This window comes from Mugil cephalus, chromosome 12 (assembly GCF_022458985.1).
Source record: "Mugil cephalus isolate CIBA_MC_2020 chromosome 12, CIBA_Mcephalus_1.1, whole genome shotgun sequence".
NCBI lineage: Eukaryota > Metazoa > Chordata > Actinopteri > Mugiliformes > Mugilidae > Mugil > Mugil cephalus.
Window position 1 is genome coordinate 15,085,338 of NC_061781.1, and position 25,315 is coordinate 15,110,652.

Consider the following 25,315-nt stretch of genomic DNA (forward strand, 5'->3'; position numbering starts at 1 on the left):
TGGAATATTTGTTGTGCACCGATGATGTGGTTTCACAGTGTTTATTTGGAAAAGTAGTATAGAAGAATGACAAAAGTTATGAACGCAGTTGTTTTATTCTTCATATATTGTAGATGTATGAAAATAAAATATACAGGGACAAATCAACAAATTCTTATCATAAAAATATATCCTTTGGTTGGGTTATCTGTGTCGACTGCAATTGTGTGTGATTTATTTAATTTTTTTAACAAGGACTACATTGGCTAAAATCAAGTTTAAAATATAGAGGTCTATGTTGCCGTAACGGTTGGATTTAATTCATACAGTTTATTACAACAAATAACTTTTCAAAAGTGCTTCATTCTGGAAAATCTACTTTAACCCCAAGGTCTTCATTAGCAAATGTCTCTGGTTTTACTATACAAATACTGTTAAAACTCATCAAATTAAATTTAAAAACATATTAAGAAAAAAAAAATCTAAATCTGTTATCAGTCGATCTTAAATCTTGGTTTTGAAATTGAAGTTTATGTCGCACATTTAAAAAGAAACTTCAGACCTTCTTCTCTCAGAGTCGCACACACACTTGGAAATAACAAACTGGAGGATATTATTTAGATAATCAACCCAAATCACCGATCATTGAATCCACCACCCCAAGAGATTTATGTGCAGAATTATGTAAACTCACTGGCAAGAGCATCGGTAAACATATTTGATATCATCCGTAAGAAACTCAGCAGCAAACAAAGTCCAGGCCACATTTCTCGTGCAATTGTCAGCCCGCGGACAGGGTGACAAAATTTATGTAGTGTGCGCCCAGCATAAGACAAGAGACAGTATCAAACGGACAGAATCAGTCTTCAGTGCAACAGACTGGGAGGAGGGGTTTGGGGGATCGGAAAGACAACTTTCTTCCTGAGTGAGAAGGCTGGTTGAGGCATCTGCTTTTTCTGCCCGTCATGAACAATCTTCTGGCTGACATCTGCATTCACTTTGGTCAGGATTGTGACAAGGTCTTCTCCTCTGTAAAAAAACAAAACAAAAAAAAACAAACCAGAACATACAGTGAGATGGTGGTCTAAAAACCTACTTTTAATTAAAAAAAATTTGAGACGATCAAATGTAACTAAAAACATTCATTCATTCATTGATTTGCGCTGAGAGTAATAATCTCTGTATGGACTTAGTGCAGGCCAGCGTGCAATGGAACGTAAGTATTGTTAACACAGGACTTCTTTAAATGAATACATGACAAAACTTAAAAAGCACACATCATCTTAAATTATCAGTTATTTTGTTTCACTAACCTGGGCACCAGATCAATGAGGTTTTGGCACAATGACTGAATATACCACGTGCCTTTATCCCTCTGTCTGAAGGACACAAAGGACGGAACAGTGGCCATACCCAGCAGGTAATCTGCACCAGAAGGAATGGACTCTTTAGCCGCGGTAAAATCACTGATATGAGGGTCGAATACGCGGCTGTCTTCCTCGATGTTGACAGCCCTCTGTGAGTTGTTCCCTTGGCAAGCCTGGATAAATAACAGCTTGGGCTTCCCGATTAAAGTGGGGCAATTTTTGCCATTAAAAGGCTCCGTGAGTTCCCTGATCTTGACGACGTTGCCGTCCACACCGTACACGCCTCCCTCCAGGCCGTGGCTGAGAACGCAGCATACGACGCAGTCCATCTCACTGTGATCTGCCATGCCCAGCTCCCAGAGCGCGGACACCATCCTCTGCTTGTCAGTGTCTCTGTGTATTTGCACCTCAAATCCCAGCCATTCAAACACATCCTTCAGACTTTCTGGAAGAAACACAGATGGACACAGAACACAGTTTTACATAGAAGTATGCACATGTTTTCAATTCAGATTCTCTAAATGATTTAATCTTACTTTCATCAACCATGGTTCCCTCTCGGACCTTGAGAGGCACTGTGGAATGGCTGAAGTTGTGGTTGTTGATTATCACACAGACGCCTCTCTTGGATCTAGTCATTGGATATGTTCCCACACCCTACACAGGAAAAGCCACAACCCAGTTAAAACTTAAGGTAGAAAAAAAAAAAAAAACAAGATTCAGGTTAGATGTTCCAAATACATTATGATCCAAGTCACACAACCTAGTTGGACCCAGTAGTTGGGCCGGGGTCAAAGGTGAGCAGTGGGATGCCTTTGGAACAATCATGCATTTTAGAGTATATATAAAATAAAATCACACACCTCACTATTTGTGTTTGTAGTTGTCAGAGGTGGCTGCTCGTCAGGGGGGGCCTTGAGTTCGTGAGGTGGTATCTCCAGAGCATCGCTTTTCACTATGGGACAGACAAAAAGGGAAATGGAGAGAAAACAAATGCATTTCAATATTAAATAAGGCCTGACATGTTATTTTTATATGTACTTCATACTTGTACTTTTAACTTTAACACAGGGGACACTTAAGGACCTTTAAACGAGGAAGCTGTTGTTTCCATGCTTAAGTTTCTCAGCTTGTGTGTCAAGGACTTGTCACCATCTTCATGAGGGGAGGGACGTCCAATAAACAAAAAGAGATTACGAATAAATCAATCCACACTGCATTTAAAATACATTTCAGTCCAATAATAAAAATAATAATAATAATGATAATATGACACAAAACTCACCAAGAGAGATGGTGGACTTGTTCTCTGTACCACGCTGTAGAATACAAGTTAAAAATGACAATTAAGGATGGATAAATACTCATATCATATCACTAAATCTTCATTTTTCAAGTTTCTTACGTTGGATAACGGTGGATTCAATTCATCTGAGAAAGAGAAGTATAAATGTTCGCATTATTACAATTATGTAAATATCAATTGAGTATTGCACTTTTCTTTTTAACAGACATGAAGGAAAGTGCCTGAAATACATTTTTTTGACTTTAACTATTTGTCTATATGTGTCAACTTACTTGGCACATCTAGCGAGCTGCCTCTTTCACACTGTGAGATCTGACAAGAAGTAGAAGCAAAAAAAACCTCAGTTTTCAGTAAAAATTTATTCAAAGTAGGAATTGGAATCTAAAGCTGTGAGTACCTTGGGGCGCTTTGAAGAACAAGACTGCGACCTTGCCCGGCCTACTTCTTGAGCTATAATCCCGGGACGAGGTTCTGTGGTAAGAAAAATAAAAAATCAACAGTAAAGTTGGTTACACAGACATTATGCAACAAATATTAAAACGACAAAGTAGATAGAAGATGATTAGAGGACAGTTTGCACTAGATATGTTTTACACTATAATCATTTATTGCATCCCTCCTACTTAATCTGTACATGCATGAGCATGTGTGTGTGTGTACCTGCATGCTGTAAACGATTACAGGTTGTGAACACTTGATTTACGATTCCAAAATAAGAGCTGGTGTTTGGCACTGAATGGTCATAGAATGGTTATAGAAACTCTTCTGCTTGCTTCAACCTGTCTGACTCCTGTAACACTCAATAAACCTTCAGTCTCCCCTGTGTCCTCATTCCTAAATTTATCATTACAAATAGCTTACCAAGCGTCGCTTTGTACCGGTTGATATGTTCGTTCAGCATGGGACACACCGACTTAAATATGGTCTCCAGAGAAGTTAGGTCGGTGTCATTAATGAGGTCCTTCTGCTCCATCTCCAGGAAGACTTCAAGTGTAGTCTGAAAAGTCAAGAATATTCACTTTATAAGGTAAAATTGTACATGCTGGTCAAATTCAAACACGGACGCAAGTCATATATGATCACTTATGTATATCAGTCAAAATGTCTTTTATAGGAAAACTGTGACAAACTCTAAATAGGTTTCAAATGTTGAAATTATGAAGAAACACTCACGACATTTTCCTCAAGTTTTCTTCGTGAGAGATCTTTGTTCAACAAGAACTTCATATCTCTCAGGGTATCATTAGTAATCTCCTCCGACAGGTCATATAGCAACTTTCTGGAATTACAGATGAGAAACACTTTCAGTTGTTTTTTCAGTTTTACAAATGCATAAATCTCTAGTCAGACAGCGCTTATCTCACTCTTTTACTAGCACCATTAAACGTAAACAAGCAAACTCATAAAGGGGCGTCAACCAGATTACGAAGATGACACATAGTCATGTGTTTGTTAGCTGGAAGATGTTGCAAGGCAACCAATTAACCGAGACTGTGTGACGATTCTGCTTAAGGCCAAGGAAGTCAGACACATAACCACATATATCCACAATTGTTTTTTTTAGCAAGAGCATTTTCTTGGAGATCCATTACATCATGTAACTGAGAATCAGAAAAAAAAATAAAATAAATAAAACACACATTTTACTCATTAAAATAAACTTGTCACTGGATAACTGTGTATTAACAATATGTCTGCACCGTTATTACTCGCTAGTTTCCTGGTTGAAAACCAGTCCATTGCATTTGATTAATGAGTGTTTGGTTTCACCTATTTCTCTGTCTACATTTTATCAGGATTGAATCCTAATAGAGACGCCCCACCTGTAGGGAGAGATGGTAGACGAGTGTAGATCACAGAGGTTGAGTTCACGGACGAGCCGACGACGTTGGATTATGAGGAGAAGTTCAGTCAGCAGCTGTGGTTGTTCAGGTGATAGACGGTCTTGATCCGCCAGACGGGAGAATAGGTCACTGACTGACTCCACCATGTTTGGGTTTTTGCCCAGGAGGTCAGTGCAGAGAAAGGTCAAGGCTTTGACCTCGTCTCTACTTAAGGCCTTGGCTACATCTAGCAGCTTCGTTTGAAAATCCATTTCCTGTGGTTGAAGCAAAAATGGCAACTGTGAAGTACACAAACCTGTCAATCAACATAAGACAAAACTTGGCCTAGTAGCTACTATTTACAAATATACATTATCATTTTGCATTCAGCATTAAGCTATTCAAATAATATGCAGGTTCAAATATTTATTTTTTTCCTTAATTTCAAACATGTGCAACAGCAAGGTTGTCATGGCAAAAAATTGTGGGGGGAAATTTTAAAATTGTAATAAATGAATAAAAAATAAAATGTCTTATGGCAACTAAAGATTTTGAGACCCCCTTGCAGTACCTCCACGGACCCCCTACGGGTCGCGGGACTCCGGTTGGAAGACCTATGATGTAAAGAAACCGAGGCTCCGGGGGAACGTAATGTGAATTTGTTCAAGATTTGCCATCTTGTCTGTTAGTTACAATTTATTTATTGCCGTAATTCTGTGTGCGTGACTGAAAGAGGAAGCGTTAAAATAACTGAGAAATTACTTTTAGCCTCCAGCAGCAGAACAAACTTCATGACGGGACGCGTAAAGGCTAAACAACCCGTTAGCTCTAGCCTACCCACAGCAGTTGAGTTTATGTGGCACCGTCAGGCCACCACATAACCACTCGAAACTTGCAGTAAAACACTTACAGAAAGCCTCCCTGTCACTATCAAGTCTCTATCGCAGAGTCTGGAGGTTATGTAACATAAATGTTTAATGTCATAAAAGTTTCCCTGAGCTAACTAGAGTTTCTACTTAAAACGGTGCGCGACGATACCTTTTTTTGATGGCGAGGTTTTCGGCTGGTTCCGCTGGAAAGACTTTACCTCTGCATACTTCAGGAGAAACTATGAGCGAAGCGAGAGCTGGAAGAAATGTTTTCGGTCTTCTAGCGAAAGGTTTTACAAACGTCGCAGGCAGCTAACTCGAGGTGATGTGTCTAAACAAGTCCAGAGTAGGAGGAAGTAGAAAACGAAAGTAAAAGAGAGAAAGACAGGAACGTTTCCCCTTAGTCAACGCCTATCGGACTCGAGTCACCTGTGCGTCAAGACGCACGTATCCTCGTTACGACATCGCAACAGCTGACAAACCTGCTTGGAAATTACCTGAGATGCAAAGTCACAGGTAAGTATTTATATGATTAATGCAACAGAAGCGGAGCTAGAGATTGTTAATTGGGGTTGCCATGGTGAGACTATTACTCACATTGTGGTGGCAGTAGGTAGATACTATCACCATTCATATGAACTGAGTCATTAACAGAAAGTCTCTACAAATATAAACATTGATAAAGCTGTATCAGCCACTTTGCACTGCCCTAGACTTATACAGTCAACTTCTTCTTTTAGTGTCTTGTTTTCAAAAACCAAATCCATATCAATCATAAAGTCAGAAACAAATGTATACATTTATTTATATATATTTAAAATTTACTGTACATTAGCAAGCAAAGGCGTGGCACTCTGTGAACACAGTGAAGAAAAGTAAATTTTGTTATATGGCATTAGAAACTTCTTTGTCCGTCTTCAAAGGCTGTACTCGGGAAAACCTTTAGTGGTGGTTGGACATGTTGATCAGCCCTTATCTGGAAATGCCCTAAAACAACATCTCAACCGTGTTATCGAACATCAGCAAATTTTAATACTTAAACAAATCCTTTTAACAGTTTGTTTCATGTTAGGTCATGGCTTGTTAGGAGTTAAAATTATTTGCCATCAACATTTAGCCGTTGTTTTTTCTTTAACTATTTTTTTTTAATCATTTATTAACAACCAAGCAGTTCAAGCAGCAGCCAGATACTGCAGACTAAATTTAGTTATTAAATTGTCCAAAGCGCTTCATAACTTTCAAAGTGAGAAAAACCTGACCGGAACCGACCAAAGCAAACATGGAAAACTTGCCTATCGCTTACAATTCATAGTTTCAGCTCTGCTGCTCTCCTGTCGCGGAAAGTTTGCTGGGTGCTGCAGTGAAATGTGTCCGTGCAGAAATGTCGGCTAGACGGAACTAATGTTCCCTCCCCACCAGGATGTAGCCTGACACAGACACATACAAAAACGGCTTAGGAACAACTCAACTCAAACAGGAAAAACAGCACAAGGACTCCGAATTTACTTGATACCAAACTGATCAAGTGTCTGCGGCATGCACTGGAACAAGCCATATCCATTCTCTGTTAGTCACAGATATAATGTTATTTGATCGGCATGTAGTGACATACTCTATTTGTTGCCCTTTTGATCTCATGAGTAATGAGACGACGAGATGGTTTCAGGCAAGTGTGACGCAATAATAAAGTGTCATTAGAACCCATTTGGAGGTAAATATCTGAGATCTGAACTTCATGCACGAGAGAGCAGTGCACAGATAAAAGGATGAGCTAGATATTCCAAGTTTACAAGCAGCTGTTGATTTCCAGAATAAACTTTATGGGGTGCAGCTGGGGCCAAGTGGTTTGAGAGGCGGGCCTGGGAGTGGAGGAACCGGAGGCTACAATCCCAGGATTGACAGGAAGAAATACATCAGGGTGGAGGGAATGGGCGAATGCAAGGAACCCAACCCTCCATGTGTGTGCACATGGATGAGTTAAATGCAGAAGAAATGCATGTGTCAAGCATCTAGGACAATATACTACTTTCACTCTATAATCTTCTTCGAATCCAAGCATATATCATAATTTCTTACGGGACAATTACTGTTGATAAATGCTGACTTGTATGCTGCTTGCGTCCTTTTCATGCTTTCCTTTTATGAAATACTCTCTTATGCCGTCATTAAAGTGTTCTTTCAAAGTAATTAGTCTTGTGTCTTGTGTTAGTTAAAGAATAGCGCAAATTTCTGTACAGACAAGGGCGAGGGATTGCAGCAACAGTACATGCATTTATTGTGCTTAACAAAAAACATTTGTCCATATACATACATAAAAACTGTACTCTGAAAGGAACAAAAACATGGGCGCGACTTAAAAACTCACAAAGTTATGTTAGAATTGTAACCATGGGATGTCATCTTGATAACGATATTAAAGTACAAGGTGTCCTTATGTAAATATAACAATGTGACGTCAGTCCTGTTTGTTGTTTTCAGTTATCAGGACATTGGATTATACACTACATAATAAAGGTTAGCAAATCTCACTATGGACAACCACACACAGACAGCCTTTAAGCACCTGTTCACATATTATTGTAAAATATAGTTTTCCAGTGGGCAAGAAAATATTAACAAAGGTCAGCGGTAGTGGCGAGTGTTTTTTTGTTGTTGTTGTTGTTGTTTTTTCATTTCGGCTTGGTCTTCAGTGTCTTGATGTGTCCTCTGCGCCTCACTCTGACACTGAGCCAAGCCCGGGAGTTTGCTCCTGAGCTGTTGAACCTGAAGGACTCTGCAAATGAGACACAAGCAGAAAAAGGATGAGCACGTTGCAACATGAATGGTTTTGTTGTAACATGTTACAATAAAACCATTCTGATTTCTGATTTGGATGACACATTCTTAAGTGCCAGAGTATAGTCTCAAAATAGGCACAACAAGGAGCCACTGAGCCAAAAAAAAAAAAAAAAAAAGTGATAGTGTGATCAAACCTGTGAAGGTAACACAGAACTATGTGTTAGCAGCAGAGGTCTGATGGCAAATACAAGGAGCAGCAACAAGAAGGGAGGTGCAAGAACATCTGGAGAAGGAAACAAATCCTCCTGATTTTATGAACAAGGGATCAGCAGGCAGCTACTTTAGATGATGGTGACTTAATAAGAGAAAGTGTGTCTACATCCGAGCGGGAGAGATAATGAGAAAGGCCGTTCAAGTACGAAAGACAGAGGAAGCGTCCGCGTGCAGAAGGAGAGTAGAAGAAATTCGAGCATGTTGTCAGGCTATTTTCTGCCGATGCATCCTTTAAGGGGCAGTAGTGAAACAATTTGGGGTGACTCCGTCCTCCCATCACTCATATCCAACAACACAAATCTGCCTTTATTTAACTTTAAACACATACATGTGGAAATCCCCCAAAAAAGAGTCAAGGGAAGAGTTAGTCTTGCTGTAAGACTGATGAGCTGTACAGTAGTTAAGGGATGTAAAGTGGAGCCCACTGCATCCTCGGAGATCTTGTTGACGCAATTTGGTATCCCAGATAATCCTTTTCTTAATTTTGGAAAAAGCGAACTCAACTGTCTTCAGTCATAAGATGTCTATAATATGTCTTCAAGAGTTTTAGATATTGGGATAGTATATATTATTCTTTGTGTGTGTGTGACCTTAGACATCCTACATACCCAGAAGCTTAGTTGTCAACAGGAAACTCGTCATCCCCCAGCTATGACCACTGACAACAAAGCAAAGGCCACATTTGCATGTGTTGAGAGTGAAAAGGTAAATACAGGTTCAACGGACAGAAAAAGCTTGTGGACGCTCTCAAATCGGCTTCACGTTGTAACAAATAATCACTGCAGTAATGAAATTACAATCTTTACCATGAGAGAGGAAAATGTTTTATTAAAAAGGTGAATCTCACTTGACTTTGTGGTAAAATATATGAATACAGTTAATTTTGTGTTTTCAATGTGCAATTGTTGTGCGGTCAGTGGTTATTTCTACCTCCTACACTTTAAATACCCTTTAGCAGTTTATCTTGCATTTATGATTTCATTTAACCCTTTAAGCTGTAACAGTTCACTGCATTTAAGTGTAACATGTCTACCGTTATTAGAGAGTACAGGAAACATTAATAAAACAAATTGTGCAATTTTCTCTGGTGTTTTGAGATTATTTGGAGCACATGTGTTTGTAGGTTACAATACTTTTTTTTCATGAATAAACATTTTAACTTCACGCACACTGAAGTACATTTTCAAAGTGACTTTTTCAAGATAAGTGGGAGCAGTGCCACCCTGACTGCTTTTATTCCTTGTTCCTTGAAGCTGTTTAAACGTATTAAAACTGAAGGGAAGGGTGAGTTTGAGCACTTACTGTCCGTGATGAGGGAGTGCACCGCGGTGACGTGTCTCCGACCCAGGCCGTGACTCCTGGACAGGACGCAGTCCAGATAGATGTCCCAGAAGACCTGGGCCAGGTCCCAGAACAGCGCCGTGTGTTTGCTGTTGTCGGAGGACCTGAGGGTCTCCATCAGGTCCCAGAAGGCGGGCACGGTGTCGGCGATCCTCGGGGAGCGCATTTCCAGCAGCAGAGCCGAGGAGGAGTCCCAGCACTGCGGGTTGGCCCGGTGCGCCGTCAGGGGGTCCACCTGACCCGGCTTCTGGCCCTGCACGGCGCACATGCAGCTCAGCACAAAAACTATGGCCACGGCTATGTTAATGAGCACTGCGACCATCTGCACAGGACCAAACACAGATAAGAGACTTACAATCAATCAAACCACATTTCCATAAAGTCACATTAACCAATCACCAATGAATATAACTTCAGAGATGCATGTGCATGTGAATTTTAATAAAATATGACAGATATCTGAATGCACTTTAAAGCACTCGGATGTTCAGCCTAACTCTGACCTGTCTGGAGTTTAGAAAAAAAAAATAAAAATATGAGCTGATTATTGATCTGAAGCGAGAGTAATCTGCTGTCAAGCTTTTCTCATCTACACCTGGGGCCTAGAAAACTAAATTATTGGTTTTAAAATGAATAACTCATAGTAAATAGCCTATTCAATTACGGTGGTTTTGAATTAAAAAATATTCGTACTTACCACTGAAGCTGGGTGGACTAACAGCACTATGTTGTGGATGAGGGTTTGGTAAATATCTGTTAGACTGACGTCAGTGCCTCCCTCCTTTGCAAGCAGTCTTAGTCTACTGTCACCTTTATTATTATTATTATTATTATTATTATTATTATTATTATTATCATATTATTTTAATATATAGTCTTGTTTTTGGTCAAAAATGTCAGTTTCTTTGCCTTTTTTGTTAACTTTATTTGATCACTTTTAGTGAAATATGGCAAAAGAAAAATTTTTCTTTTGCCATCATTTATTTTTTAGATTTTCATCATTAGATTTTTTTTTCCAGATAAGATATTTATCGTGTATATTGTATAGCATCACCTGCTGAACTGAGACATAAATAAATAATTTAAATTATCTTAATGAAGATTTTCCGCAAAGAAAAACTCATGACAAAAATTGACTAAATTAGTCATGACTCATGACTAAATTGTGGTTTTCAGCAAACACTGATAATTAGGACGAAATGTACACCGGTTCTTCCAGCTCATAGTAGTCAGAACCTCTAGCTAAGTGTCATCTGAGAGAGCTTCCGTGCTCCTACGGTCTCCTAAAATAAGAAACTTCCAGTAAAACTCTTCTACAGGATTGTCCCTCACAGATTAGGATTGCAACAGAGAGAATTTGTGGTCTATTTTACTGAACGTCCTGCTGTGTTTAGTGCTGCAGAGGCAGGCCGAACACATTATAGAGCTAATTAATTAAAGGTCAGGAATTAATAAATGAATGTTATGTTTGTCACAGTTCCCCACAGTTTAATTTAAGCTCAAACACGTTGGTATTTAAGTCTAAGAACAGTCAAAGAGAAACCAATATTCAATTTGAGGAGCTCCTCTGTGCAAACAACCTTTGTTCTGAAGATGTGAGACAGTTTATTGTCCTACAAGACTGAACACAGAGGCATTAAGAACACAACAATAATTAATTAAAAAACAAAAATTAATTTGGACAAAAATAATTAGCTTTGTAAAGCTTTTGGTAAAGTCAGATTAGTTTTAGATTTATTTTCCACCAGTCACTGTGTCTGCAGAAACTACATCTGCTTTGACTGTTGGAATAAATGTAAATTTTGTTATCACATTGACATCCGTTTATTGAGGATTGCATTACATCCACAAAGGGCAATAAACTGCAGCATACTGAGCCTCTTTCAGCCCATTGCCAGGACACAGGTGTTCGGGTCAAGGTAAAAAGCCAGCGGAAAACACACACAGTCGAACCTCTGAAACTTGGCTGGTTGTGCCATCCGTAAAAACAAACTTAGTGACGAGTGTTCCAGAGAGCGGTGAGCGTGGTACGTGTCTATGCTTTTACTGAAATGCCACATGCATACGTGATCTCAAATGTAATTACTTTTCACAGTGTGAGGCCAACACTAAATGTACTTGGTGGGTTTCTTACTCAGTCATTCGTCCTACTGATGAGGCAAAGAAGCAGACTCTGCAATTATTTCCGATTCCGTGGCTAAATTATAGCTTTTGAATGAATACCATTTTCTTATTCATACGGAAACATGAAATGTAACGTTAGGGTGCTTCTAAACCGGAAGAGAGGACGTGGAGTACGAATTATTATTATTAAATAAGAAATTATCAGGAGGAAAAACAGGTCTGCAAAGGATTAACTGACTCATGAGCAGCGATTCCCCCCAAAGGTCATGTGAGTCGTTTCAAATCTTAGCTAATGCAACCGAACCAGTTAGCAACAGGTTATGACTGTGAATTTTGCAACTATAGTTAGCTATATTAGCAGCAGTATTTCTGTGACCTGATGAACCTAAATCCAAAATTCACTTTCCTTTCAGCTCTGTTTTTGGTCTCCACCAGCACCTCGGGGAAATATACATTTCTTTAATGACTAAATGCTAAATAGCGGCCACTAGCTATTGTTGCTAACTTGGTCTGCTGCTTGGTGCCAGGCTCATTACAACCAACAGCATCCTGCAAGGCTGTAAAATGAAGAACAATAATTCTTTCTTTTTCCAGGAAAAGCAGCCGTGAAGGTCACTGATGGTAAAAGTGAATTGAAAGAGAAAAGCTGAAAGGCTACAGAGTGGGGATATATTTTCACAACAAGAAAGACATCCTCCATTTAAAAAAAAAAAAAAAAAAAAATTTGCAGTGTAATTCTCTTTAACACCTAAACACAAATCCGCTTTTATGACCACGAGCTTTGAAATCCCTTTTTTTTTGATGTGAAAAACGTACCGCTGCAATATGCTATTTTTCTAAAACATATTTTACAGGTTTAACATAAATTTGTCTGCTGTTGTTTCACCACTTTTTTTCCCATGTCTCGGTTTGATTCAATTCTAATGCGTTTAATGTGAATCGGTAAGAATCGGATTAAATAATTTTATATAATGTTCTTGTCATTATCAGCCTGCTGGAGCCTTGTTCCATATGAGTCACTGATATCGTACGTCCTGATGGTAAATGTCAAACACTAAAGAGAAAAAAAAATTATGTGCGCTCCACATTGCTAAGCATCACGCTATGCTCATATGTTACGGTGCAGATGAATCAGACTGCGTGGGTAGCTATAACTTGACTGCAACCCTGAAAGCTCTACAGGTCACATGTCAAACCTCATTTTAAGCTGTACAGGAGCAATAACTAGTCTTGTCCTACTGTGGCTAATTTACTGTCCTAAATATGAAAGTGCATCAAACTTTTCTTGCAACTCAAAGCAAATTTGAGAAAATGTGAAAACTTTAAGTAGCACAATCAGCGTGCAAGAACTCACTCATATACACTACCGATCGCAGAATTGATTTCTTTGGACTCATCAAAGTAACCATCTTTGTCTGATTTAACATGTGAACACATTTGCGACATTCTTTCTTTCTAAAATGGAAATCAAGTATTTTTCAGACAGTTCTTCCCAATTGTGTTGCAGAAGTTCCCAGAAATGTGTGACACTTGGGTCTAGTTCATCACAAACCAGCAGGGTTAAAGTCTAGAGACTGGGCCATGGTCTACTCCATGTTTTCAAGCTGTCCGTCTTGTTTTTATCCTGAGGTAGTTCTGATATAGCTCGGCCTTAAGTTTTGGGTCATTATCTTGCTGTAGGATGAAGCCCTGACCAACTATACCTGCGTGCTCTTCTAATACTTAAGAATACTTCCAATACTTACATGTGGTCTTCTCACACAAATTCAGTTCTATTCAGTTGATGTCCAAATGCATCAGGTGTCTGAATCAGAGACGGGACGCGCGGATAAAATTTGTCAGTAGTTTTATTAATCAGTCCGACTGTACATGATGCAGTGAGAGAGGGACACCAGACAATGAGTAACATGGAGGATTACAACGATGCCAGTGCTATGGCAGCACCTGGAGCACACCAACCACCAGCTGGACTGGACATGGTCGCCCTGCACGAGGAAACTGTTCAGGCCTCGATGTGCGCAGGGACCAAATAGTTTGTGTGTGTGTGTGTGTGTGTGTGTGTGTGTACAAGTGTGTGTTTGTGTGATTAAAAATATCAGATGAAAAACACACAAAAATTTTTTTTTTTTTCAGTTCCACAAATGTAAAGGGGTGCTCTCTCACTTTTTTTTCATACCAGGAAATATTTATTCAGTTTTGTTAAATTTTTTTTTGTTATTATTATTATTTACTTGTCCACAGTTTGAGTATGTCGAAGCGAAATGGAGGGAGACATGGGAGTGGCCAAATACAAAAAAATAGCAGAGATTTTCGTAATTCCATGTCTACATTGATGTCACTGGTACCCATTCTTTTGTGCAATATCTCTCTTTGCATAGTAAATAAAAGTTAAATGTTTGTTTTTTTTTTCCTTGACATGCACCTAATCTTTTGTAGCATATTTTTCTTGCGGGTCTTGGGGACTCCCATATAGAATTATAAGCCCACTATAGTGATTGCATGCAGCGTTGCCGGTAGAGCTGAACTTGATTTCTACTAAGAGTTTATGAGAGCAAAAGGCTAAGCCAGTATAGTGGGTGTTGATGAGGACTGTTAAGTGACACCTGGCCTGGACAGGTGAGCCTGCGTGGACAGACTTCATGCTCTCAGCAGTACGAGAGGCACCACTGGCTGCAGACAGAGGGGAAAGTGCTCTGCGTGCAACAACATCCATATGTTCAGGTGATTGGTTCTTTGGCTTCTGAGTCGGTGTTGAAGATACATCGGGGGAGGGAGGGAAAGCGGGGAGGGGGGGGGATTCTTGTGACGTTAAATCTCTCTCTAGAGCTTACGTGCTTCTCCTCGACACCCCAGCTGCTCTGTCCGCTGCTTCGAATACAACTTGCTCGAAAATTTTTTGGCCCAAATCCTAACAGCGGATTTTGTTTTCTTCCAATAACACTGCCAAAAAAACACCCGCTATACAACATGCTAGGATACAAAAAATAACAAAAAAAAACAAAAAACGAAAAAACAAAAGCAACTGATGTCCTCGTAGTAATATGCTGTTGATTCCAAACCTGAACTCCTTTATTTATGTACAGTTTTGTGTAAGTGCGTTCACTACGTGGTCTGCACTGCCCTTACGAGGGCCTCACATGCAGCCTCCTTAATCATCTCTGCAACCCTGAACATGAACTGCAGGAACCTGCTTTCCGTCCGGTTTGGTTTTTAACAAGGCTTTCTCCTGCACCTGCACTGGATAATTCCTTTTTTTTTGTTTTTTTTGTTTTTCTTTTCGTTGCGGTATATTCGTAGCTTTGGTAGCCATGCAGAGCCCTGCGGTGAGGGATCTTCATGCCAGGAGGCCAACAAGCAGCACGATTTGTGTGGATATTCATGCCAGGTGAAGAGAGTGGTGTGGATTCCGCCTGAACGCCTGTGCACTGGCACTAAAGGATGGAAGAGGAGCTCGGTCACTCTGTAGATCAGGGTGGAAGGGTGGGAGGGTGGGGAGTCTGTTACATGGGTGAGGTGGAGTTGAAAAGGCTGCATTTATAATGTCACTACTATTGAATTTGTTAAAATGTCCGCTATGTCTTTTTCAAGTAAATCTAATGCCAAAGATCAGCAGCAATAAGTGCAGTCCAGCTGTCAGGGAGCCAACTAAGAAAGCCTTGGAGGAGCCCGTCGGTTGATTGCCATCTCTCCTCGGGGTTAAATGGCTGAGGCGTTGGGGTCGTATCGACGTTTCTTCACATTTCTTATGAAGGGGATAAGAAACAGTAGTCAGCGTCTGATGTGATCATATCTGTAACACAGCCAGAGCAACCTGGACAAGCGACCGCACTCATCTCTCCAGTTTATAGTAAAGTTCACATGATCTTTTTACTGTTATACTTTTCAAGAAATGGAAATATTCCCAATTTTTGAGGACAGCGAAGACACTGAGATGAGCAAAGGCTGGTCCATGTTGGCCAGTTCAGCCTTGAATGCAAAGAGACAGTCAGAGTTATTTATAATCACAAACCTTTGAGTCTTTATGTACAACTTTGACACTGAAGCCCAGATTATGTTTTCTTTAGTCTTGTCATAAACCGCATAACCAACTTTAAGATAATGAATATGACTTTGAAGGATCATGAATATACATTTCTCGGATGCCTTCTTGCAGACAAGTGCTGACTGGCTTGTGCGTGCAACATCAGTGTACAAGGTGACGTGTTGGAGACAAGTCTCGTTACCAGTTTTGATGGGTAAAGACATAAGTTCCACTCAAAACATAACCATCTGGGAGGAAAGAGCTAACATAAAATATACTCTATAGTATAGAAGAGGGGAAAGAGGAGACAACCACGTAAACGACAACCACAGCAGCAGCAGCAGCAACAAGAACTACCACCACGACAGTGGGACAACAACGAATACGACAACAGGAGTGATGCATAACCTCCCCGTACTGTGGCTTGTTGTGGGGCTTCTATCACTCTGTCATGCACCTGTTCCAATAGTAGGCCAGTTGGAGATGGCACTATTGCTGTGGGTGGTTCATGCAGTGCAATGCGCCGTGTCTGTACCAGGTTTTGTGTAGCAGGCAGCAATGGCAGCCGGTGTGGGCGGGTCCGAGAGTCCTGCTCTGCTCTAGGGCGGAGCCTGGCCATCCAGGTGGGTGTGGCCAGCCATGGCACAAAGGCTGCAGGCAACAAAAAGGTCCTGGCTGCTCTCTGTCTCTGTCTCTCTCACCACTCCATTTAAAGTCTCGGATTGAGGAAAAAAGATCATGGACGTGATGAGAGCACGACAACCCTGGACCAGATCACTCACTGGGTTTGGCTCAGCCTTTGTGCAATGAGCTGTCCTCCTCCAAATCAACAAGTCAACATGCAGATATGTCTCCTGTCCTGGCGTCTTTCTTTATTTTATTTTGGCGACAACCATGATGCTTTGCTCTCTGGCATGCTTTGGTGGCTGCAGGATTGTATTTGTCATTTAGCCCTTAGGTCTGCTTAGATTAAGATGTGTAACACCCCTGTTGCTCAAGACAGCAGGCTAATCAGCGGTAGATTAGACCTTGTTTAACATAATCTATTGCACAGTAAAAACACTTTGCAGCTACACATGTTACATGTCCTATCTTTAGAATTCAGAGTGGATAAGACTTTAATAATACAAGCATATTTCCCTTTAACCATTTACATTTTAGTGGTACTCTTTCGCTGTTTTATGAGATTCTCCTTTATCGGGTCCTTCGTTGAACATGCATATATCAAGCATTGAGCTCTGCCCGTCCAATCAGTTTGAAGTCCTGCTACACATGCACAGACACCCCTGGGCGTCACCCTTTACGCTAACACACACACACGTACTCCTAAGGTCTGTTCTCCCATAAAACGACGAGGACTGATCCGTGTCGATCATGCGCTCTTCTCGTGTGCACCTCAGCCTGATTTTTTTGCCGTCCACACATGTAGGGGCCGTGTCCGTATTGTGTAGCAGGAGCTCAAACCCTGGTGTCTAGAAGCAGCAGGGATGCTAGAGTTAGAACAGTAGAGGCATGCGGCGTGTTGCTTACTTAAAGCCCCATCCAGTCCCCCCCAGCACTATGGCAGCCACAAGGATGGCTCCGGCGATGGAGCCTATTATTAGATTGGTGGCACTAGGACCTGTAAAGGGTTATGGGGGGAAAAAGACATGAGTTTCTATGCCCACTTACTGTATCAATAACACGTAACTATACAATGACGATTTCACATGGAACAGAAAACATACCATAAGTGTACTGTTACAGTTAAATGATTGAGTCTGAGAATGTGTTTTGCATGCGTTTCAGCCCCCCTCCCCCCCTCCCTTTTGTGCGTAAAGTGATTTTTTTAATGTAATGAAGCAAACGCTCTGGGAATATTTATCTGGTGTCAGCTGATGTAATGATGATTATCAGTGGTTTGTTGTTTGAGGTTGTGCAGAAGACTAGACCCTGGGTATCCATCACTGCAACAGCGTAATTAAACAGAGGTCGACAGGTGGTATGTATATATGTGACCTGCAGTACGAGCAGCACAAAATGTTTTTAGGGGTCGCAGTCACCACACAGCCTACCACTGACTGACAAGCCAGGTCACTAACTGGACACTTCACAGGACTGTTTTCATCTAAATGCCCCACATGCCCCAGAAAGGAGAGGATCACAGGAGCAACCACATAACGACTAAGAGTAAGAGCAAGAAAAAAGGGGGCAAGAGGAGGAAGAGGGAGGATGAGGAAAGAGGCTCGTCGTAATGAGGAACAACAGGAGGTGGCAGGAGGAGGAAGAGGAGGAAGAGGGAGGAGGAGGGAGGGAGGAAGGGAAATCCATCAATCAATCACACAACACTGAAAACATCCAATCACATGACAATTATATGGTCATCACCAACACACAAGAAAACACAAAGCCACCGGGACGCACACACGGGCTCAGGCCGGCTCACAAGACCGCCCGCACACTGAGGCACCACTATGAGAGGAAGAGCTGTGAAAGGGTTAAAGATGCTTACTCTATTCCCCACCCTGTGCCTCCAAAAATCACCCCCAGGGCCAGAATGGTCCCTGCTACTGCCCCTATCAGCCTGTTAGTGGCCACGCTCACTGTGCAGAGGGAAAAGGAGCATTATTACCACCCTGTCAAAAACAGTTAGCAGGCTTCTGCTTCAGAGTCATGGAGGTGACGTGACACGCTTCCTGCCCCCTTAAGCACCTCCCCCGTCCCCCTGCGGCCAAAGCATCAGGTGAACTTTCATCTGCAGAATCAAGGGAAACACATCTAACGCTGCTTTTTTAAACTCTCCTCCGAGCTTCACTCTGGCAGCGTGACTGAGAATGACATTTCACATGATATTGCACATATACGGTAAAACACATGATCAGTGACTGTATTGCTTGTTATTCCTTTCGGTTGTGAGGCTGAGAGAGGTGGAAACCGACCCTTGGGTTCGTCATTCGGCGTGACCTCGGGCTCTTTCGGCGGGTCAGGCATGCTACAGTCCGTCCCCGCCCAGGTGGTGTCGCAGGTGCACGTGGCTTCATTGTTGCACACCTGTGCGGGCGAGACGGAGACGGGAGAGGAGTTAAAAGAAGAGCGCGAGAGCCTTAAATAAAGATGCTGACCTGTGAGATTTATTTTTGGGAACTATGCACCCAGCGGGGCGGTTCTCGGTAGCCGTCTTTACGCTGCGCATATATAGCGGGTCATTAGTCATCCACACGATGTTGCCGTGCTTTGTGACATTTTTAGGCAGGTCAGTGTAGACAAATGTGATTATGGTGTAACAACGAAAGCAGAAGAAGCTCATGCAGTTGAAGTCATCATAGCAGGAAACGTGCTGAAAACGGCGCTGATAACGTAAACACAGCCTCTGGTGTATTTAGTTGCTCTGTTGAGGCAATGACTTCTTTTTTTATTTTCACAAGAGGCATTTTTAGCATCATAGCAAGAAAAGCACATATAAATAATTTAAACAGCTGCACTAGGTGAGCTGGTGCTCGCTGGCTCACTGGGACACTTACTGAGACAACTGAGCCACCGCAGAGGTCAGTGAAATACTTTGAAAAGTCTGTTCTGTCATTTTTTTATTTGCTGTCAATGTTTGATAAAATTTGACCCAGAGTTGAATTTAATGCGTCGGAAATGTGTAAGTATTATTTCTTGTTGAAGCTACATCAGTAGAGAGAACAGATTTTATTGATGCGCTGTGATGCCAGGATGCTTCACATTGCAAAAAAAGAAAACCACTATTTTCACCTTATGCCTTTTCAGTGGTAACGTGTCTACGTGGGCGAAACGTAAAAGAATTTATGTGCAATCATGCAGCCTTGATCTAGGTCTATAACAAACACACAGAGATGCTTATGTTAGAGGCTTTACATTTTGTGCAAACCAGTGAACTGATTTGTGTTTAGTGTGTTTAAAAAGTTAAACTTTTTAAAACTACTTTTTACCTCTGCTGCTTTTCCTTCGGAAATCTAATTTGAAGCTGATTGGGTTTAATTATCAGGCTTAATGTGGGAAAAAGTTTTTTTTTTTTTTAATCTCTCAATAACGTATTTAAGTGAATGCCTGCAGAGGCTTCAGAACTCACCCCATGGGCAGAGCACACCTGTCCATTAGGTCCACTGGGGCAGGTGCTCACGTTGAGCGACTGGATGGGCAGACACTTGTGGTCAAGGCACATCATCGACGGCCCACAGGGAGTCCCATCCTCCACGTAGCCTAAATCGGTGTCATCATCCAGAAGGATGTGGGCACCACTGAGAGAAGGGAGAGGTGGGGTGAGGAGGACTTACTCAAATGTCATATATCAAAGAATTAAAGCACAAAAGGACGTGCTGCCGACTGTCAATCGGCGTAAAAAGAGTGTCATAAGGAAGTAAACGTGTTTACGTGCACTGTATCAGGTTGCCTTGGAGACTGAAGGAGGTGGGGGTGACGTCTCCTTTCATCATTCCGATGCGTGGAATACGTCCGACGTTGGTACACAGAAGGTAACCACAGAACACGTCACTGCAGAAGACAGGCACAGAGAAACGTGTTCAGACTTGTGAGGTCGGAGCTTTGCATTGCCAAGTTTAAATGCTTAACACCCGCTGACGTATGAACCTCGTGTAAACGTTGCATATATTGTTGCTTGTTAACTTAGGGAACGTATTGGGAAAAAAATGTCAATGAATTTAAATCAGACGGGGAAAAGAAGATAAAACAGAAACTCAATTGAAAGCTCGTAACAAGCAGCGTCCTCTTTGCTCTCTTTCATTCATTAGGTTGACAAAAGCCAGATCTGTGCGACCACAATGCGTGCCGGTGAGATTTCTGTTGGACTCGATCCAATCTCACTTCTGTGTCACGCAAACACAGACACAAACTCAGTGCAGCAGTAGAAACGGGTGATCTACATAAACAGGCCTGTGGGCAAGGTGGAAAACACCTCGCTCTCACCTGACTCGTCAGCTGATCTGTTCAACTTTTCCTTCACACTATACGTTTTGTATACTGCAGTCTGATTTAGCATTATAAGTGTTTACAGACTACATGCAACATGTCACAGTCCTAGTCGGTTATCCATGAATACTGGACGACTGATTTAATTCCTTAAACATGTAGTGGGGTGAGCGTGCAGATGTTGCTTTGATCCAACGTTTTCCAACTTTTCATTTAACTTAATTAATTTCTAGTTTTGAACATGGATGTTAAAATCTAACTAGAGAGTCAGTGATGAGTGACGCTGTAAACAACTACTGAGCTGCAATAACATAAAATCTGCTGACGTGTCAATAAAACTGACTTAAAAACTTAATGGGAATTCATTTCAATGTGCGTCAAACAATCTGAGTGTGAGGTTAACAGAATGCATCAGTGGTCTGCATCAGGGGCACATCTAGGGAGAGCTGTAGAAAACACAGGAGGGGAACCTCCATAGGCCTCTGTCGCGTGGCAAAAAGTTGTGCAACATGCAATTGTGTTCATCATCTTGAACTCCAGAAACGCAGACGACTTCCATTCTCACGAGTACAGAGAAAGAGCGAATGTGTGTTCATTTGAGACTCACTGTTTGCTACACTGAACCCACTTCTCCCCATCCTTTCCACAGTTGCCCTTCTCCGTGCCCTCCGTGTTCAGCTTCTCGTAGCAGAACTTCTCGGAGCCTCCAGCCTCTGAAAAAAAAAAAAAGGAGAGGAGGGATTAATAGCAGAGATATTCTTTATGTGACACTCAGTTATTCATCAACCACTGTGAACCAAAGCCGTATGTGTCTTACTTTGCCCCCAGATGTATTTACACTGGTTCTCTCTGGTCTTGCACTCTCCGTTGTAGCAGCGGCCCTTCAAAACAGAGTGAAAAGTGAAATTACGCACGTGCCAAGTTTCACTATCGAGGTGAATGACCGCTCTCATATTGCCACTGCATACCTGGTTCACCTGGCAGAGGTAACCGTCTTGTTTGTGGAGGTTGGGCGGGCACTGCAAAGGCACAAACAGAAGGCATCTTCTTAACCATCCACAGTTTAACGCGCAAAGAAGTGAAGGTCTGAAATCAAAACAGACTGCAATGTAAAAACACCTGTCCAGAGTCTCCGGAGCACGTCTCCGAGATGTCACAGTCGTTCACAGCGTAGCGACAGCTGTAACCTCGTGGGAAGAACTGGTGAGGAGAGAGGAATCAGAAGTTTAACACATGAACACCTCGCGATGTAGCACTTTAGGCGACGCCAAGCTCATACCAGACATGTGTTGTTGCAGCACGGTCCATCGCTGCAGTGCGCCCCATTGGCAAGCGAACACTTTTTGCAGCATTCCTTGTAGCAGTCCTGAAGAAAAAAAAGAAAAAAAAGGGAGCAAACTGGCTTCATCCGCCTGAACAAACAGCAGCCAACAAACAAACTGTGACATGCTGAGGTGAAAGGAGACTTACTGATCTCCCTCCGCAGTCACACTCCTCTCCTACTTCAATAAATCCATTCCCACACTCCGCCACCTCAAACAGCTGCCAAAAAAAGACGGCGTAAAGTGAGCATGTACGGGTTATTACAGTTGGGACGAGTAAAGCCCGGAGGAGGAGGGGGGGGTGGCTGACCTTGGTTGGCCTGTTAAACAGACACGAGCCTCCGCCTTTCAACAGAAACTCCTTGTATTCTGAGATGCTGCATTTGGAGAATCTCTGTGGGTGCTGGACTCTGCAGAGGGACAGACCATCATACTGATGTTATTATACTTTTAATACTGATATTTCATCCGCAATCAAAAGTATAACCCATCCCGAAGGAGGCTTGACTAAATGCAGTATGTGGCGATGAGCTGCTTTCTTGATGCAGGCTTTTGGACACACAGAAAACAATTGTACCAGTTCACTTCAGTGCTGGAAGCAACAATACAAGCTTTATCCTTCAAGCCTTTTTCCTGTACTAAATGCACTACTAACTGCAACAAATAAATACTGAGATCCAGATTTCTACTGTAGTGTAAAACACCTCCCATCAGCCCTTCAACCAAGACAGAGCAACATAAAACTTGTAGATACGGAATATTATGAAAAAATAATAGATAATTTTCAAATTAAATTGAATTGAGATCTTTGATTTTAAATAGTTGTTGTAATTCGTGACTTTACAGCTGAGTGGTAAGTACAGTAAGCTTGTCATGTATCCGCTATTTTTCAATAACCTATAGATACTTCTCCCATTTTCATGATCATTTTACCTTACCATTTCAAATATTTTGGTTAATTATCTATCGGCCCATTTACCATCAGTGTTAGTATTACAATTAATGTAACCAGCTATATTGACCATTTATTCAATATTTAGCAATATATTTAAATAATTTAATACACACTCATTTTGGGTCAGGGGCCCCATACAGCCCAGTTTGATTTCGAGCATAAAAAAGTAAACAATTAGAATAATGACCAAAAGTGATGACAACTCCAAATTATTCCCTTTTGTTTTAGTGCAAAGAAGCACAACTACATTATGCAAATGTTTACAATAAATACACTGTCCTTTTTTTTCTTTAACAAAACATTTTATTAAAAACCTGAACTTTCTTGGGCGAAAAAGTGTAATTAATTCTAGGTGTTTTCTTCTGTCTGCCTTGGGCCTTGGGCTGTATGTTAGAAACTTACATTACCTTCAGCTATTTATCACTTTCCACTACCTGCTTCAAACCTTCAAACCTTGTTGCTTTTTTACAAGCTCTTTTTTTTATCATATAGTAATGTCGGATTAATTAAATAGTTAAACCTAAACTTTCAATGTACCCTGTGGAAACTGAAAAAGTACCCCTATTAGTGGAATGTACCACTGGTTCATTACCAACCAGTATTACATTCCATGGAAAAACGGAAAAAATAAACACAAATGACTCGATCCTGGGATCTTTACAGTCGTGAGAACATGTCTCACATTTGGCAAAAAGACTCAAAACAAAACAAAAACACTATTACCAATACTGGGACAGTTGTTGATAAAGCCCTCACTTTATACCAATGAAAGAAGAACAGTGTGTGTGCGTGTGTGTGTGTGTGTCTCCGGGGTATTTTGGACATTACCCTGTGTCCTCCATTATGCAGCCCCCCCACAGGTTAGCACAACCACATTCCTCTGCAAACAAACAGAGAGAGAGAGAAGAAAAAACACAGAAAGAGACGTGGAGGTTAAACAGATCATCACATATCGGACTGAAATAAAATGTAATTAGTATTTCAATCAAATTTTGTTTACATGATTACTTTTCTAATGTGCTGTTTCAGAGAGAAACGGTGCATGTAGCACCTGATATCCACAGTGTTCTGCTGAATCGAGAAGAATTCCTTCACCCTATTTTTCACCCACATTTTTACACTCGGACAGTTTTGGGGCCATAAAAAGAGTTTTGCTGATGGTTTGCATTTTTTTTTCTCGCTTGCATTTTCTAACTTGGCAGCTGTTAGTTGACTCTGCTTTATTAAGCTCGGTGATCTTAAATCTGATGGCATGAATCTTTCTTGAGTCGTCCTCACCACAGTCTACTTTTGGACCATTGTTTCCAGGTTTTGTTTTTTTTGTTTTGTTTTACTGGAGCCCTCTGCTGTTTTAAACGTCTAATGACATCGAGATGTGCAGGCCTGAAATGTGATAACACCTCTGCCAGCTGTGACCGGAGCCACTGTGTTTACGGGTTGTCTGGGTGCTTGTTCACCATCTTGTTGTGATATCTCAGGAACACCTCAAGGGCTCGAGGGAAAACCTTAAAATTCTATTACAATTCAAGCCTCAAAACGATGAAATTATTAGAGTTTTGTGATCAAAAGTCAAAGGCCAATGTCGCTGCGGCCTTAGAAACAGTCATTTTCTTAGAAATGTAAAAAAACAAAAAAAACAACACAAAAAACAAGATAAAATGATAACATGGTTGTATGTCATACGTGAAAGGCCACTATGTTGCAGATTAATCTGGATCTACAATTACTTATATTTATCAACTTGAAGTCTGTAGGAGCAAGTGAATACACTTCCCTCACAGCTGTTTTCCAAGCACGTCTCTGTCACAAGGTGTTTCCTCTGTGGAAGAGGGTCTGTTCTCTCCAAATGAAAACATAATTATGTTTTATATTCCATTATATTCCATTTCTGCTAACAGATCCTCCTTAGTCTTCCACACTGGGCCGTCAACACATTTAATTTAATTAACAATAGCTTAACCTCCAGCACATATTCATGCACACACGGACACATTGTATTTAGTGTTTGTTCAGAGGTGGTAGATTAAAGGACCTGTCCACAGAGAGCAACAAAACACGTTATTCTATTCTACTCTATCTACACCCAGGGTACTCTGAGTGTAAAAAAAATTAAAATAGGACTACCATTGAAGCAACTATGTTGCAGATTAATCACGTCAAATCAGGAGCAGCTTCCTGTACAACTTTAGTAGTGAACCTTTCATTTTTTTTTATCCTGGGTAAGAATA

At 41.2% G+C, this 25,315-nt stretch overlaps 3 protein-coding genes across 9 annotated transcripts in view; all 3 read right to left on the reverse strand.

The window, feature by feature from the left end:
* Positions 1-76: 76 nt before the first annotated feature.
* casp10 (caspase 10, apoptosis-related cysteine peptidase) lies at positions 77-5,812 on the reverse strand. Of its 2 annotated transcripts, XM_047602006.1 has the most exons (13): positions 5,514-5,807; positions 4,476-4,750; positions 3,826-3,931; positions 3,514-3,649; positions 3,050-3,123; positions 2,925-2,964; positions 2,752-2,777; positions 2,632-2,665; positions 2,433-2,501; positions 2,210-2,301; positions 1,883-2,003; positions 1,293-1,791; positions 77-1,008 (listed from the first exon to the last, which is right to left on the reverse strand). In XM_047602006.1, exons 2-13 carry the CDS (start codon positions 4,745-4,747, stop codon positions 846-848), a joined length of 1,632 nt encoding a protein of 543 aa, XP_047457962.1. In that variant the 5' UTR covers positions 4,748-4,750; positions 5,514-5,807; the 3' UTR covers positions 77-845. The 2 variants fall into 2 exon arrangements, with proteins under 2 accessions (XP_047457962.1, XP_047457963.1); XM_047602007.1 differs by lacking the exon at positions 2,433-2,501 and having other exon boundaries at positions 5,514-5,812.
* Positions 5,813-7,601: 1,789 nt separating this feature from the next.
* Positions 7,602-10,462, reverse strand: LOC125017887 (protein FAM237A-like). The gene is made up of 3 exons (XM_047601417.1): positions 10,434-10,462; positions 9,698-10,058; positions 7,602-8,117 (listed from the first exon to the last, which is right to left on the reverse strand). Exons 2-3 carry the CDS (start codon positions 10,056-10,058, stop codon positions 8,014-8,016), a joined length of 465 nt encoding a protein of 154 aa, XP_047457373.1. The 5' UTR covers positions 10,434-10,462; the 3' UTR covers positions 7,602-8,013.
* A 3,227-nt stretch (positions 10,463-13,689) lies between these two features.
* Positions 13,690-25,315, reverse strand: part of LOC125017775 (disintegrin and metalloproteinase domain-containing protein 23) — a 37,195-nt gene continuing 25,569 nt past the window's right edge. For 4 of the 6 annotated variants that reach the window (XM_047601253.1, XM_047601250.1, XM_047601252.1 and 1 more), the window contains 13 exons: positions 23,916-23,967; positions 22,443-22,542; positions 22,281-22,352; positions 22,090-22,176; positions 21,930-22,010; positions 21,779-21,829; positions 21,628-21,691; positions 21,418-21,523; positions 20,256-20,375; positions 19,954-20,122; positions 18,800-18,911; positions 17,412-17,502; positions 13,690-15,602 (listed from right to left, as the gene is read on the reverse strand). In XM_047601253.1, the coding sequence (XP_047457209.1) occupies positions 15,557-15,602; positions 17,412-17,502; positions 18,800-18,911; positions 19,954-20,122; positions 20,256-20,375; positions 21,418-21,523; positions 21,628-21,691; positions 21,779-21,829; positions 21,930-22,010; positions 22,090-22,176; positions 22,281-22,352; positions 22,443-22,542; positions 23,916-23,967 (1,151 nt within the window). In that variant the 3' untranslated portion in view covers positions 13,690-15,556. Of the gene's footprint in view, positions 15,603-17,411; positions 17,503-18,372; positions 18,464-18,799; positions 18,912-19,953; positions 20,123-20,255; positions 20,376-21,417; positions 21,524-21,627; positions 21,692-21,778; positions 21,830-21,929; positions 22,011-22,089; positions 22,177-22,280; positions 22,353-22,442; positions 22,543-23,915; positions 23,968-25,315 lie in introns of all 6 variants that reach the window. The other 2 variants (XM_047601251.1, XM_047601256.1) reach the window with 2 other exon arrangements.

Excerpts from the sequence above, each read along its gene's own strand:
- casp10 (XM_047602006.1), bottom strand. The coding sequence starts at position 4,747 with ATGGATTTTCAAACGAAGCTGCTAGATGTAGCCAAGGCCTTAAGTAGA. Across the intron at positions 2,965-3,049 it reads GTTCTTCAAAGCGCCCCAAG|ATCTCACAGTGTGAAAGAGG; the intron begins GTACTCACAGCT and ends ACTTCTTGTCAG. Across the intron at positions 1,009-1,292 it reads CTCATTGATCTGGTGCCCAG|AGGAGAAGACCTTGTCACAA; the intron begins GTTAGTGAAACA and ends GTTTTTTTACAG.
- LOC125017887 (XM_047601417.1), bottom strand. The coding sequence starts at position 10,058 with ATGGTCGCAGTGCTCATTAACATAGCCGTGGCCATAGTTTTTGTGCTG. Across the intron at positions 8,118-9,697 it reads GCACTCCCTCATCACGGACA|AGTCCTTCAGGTTCAACAGC; the intron begins GTAAGTGCTCAA and ends TCTCATTTGCAG.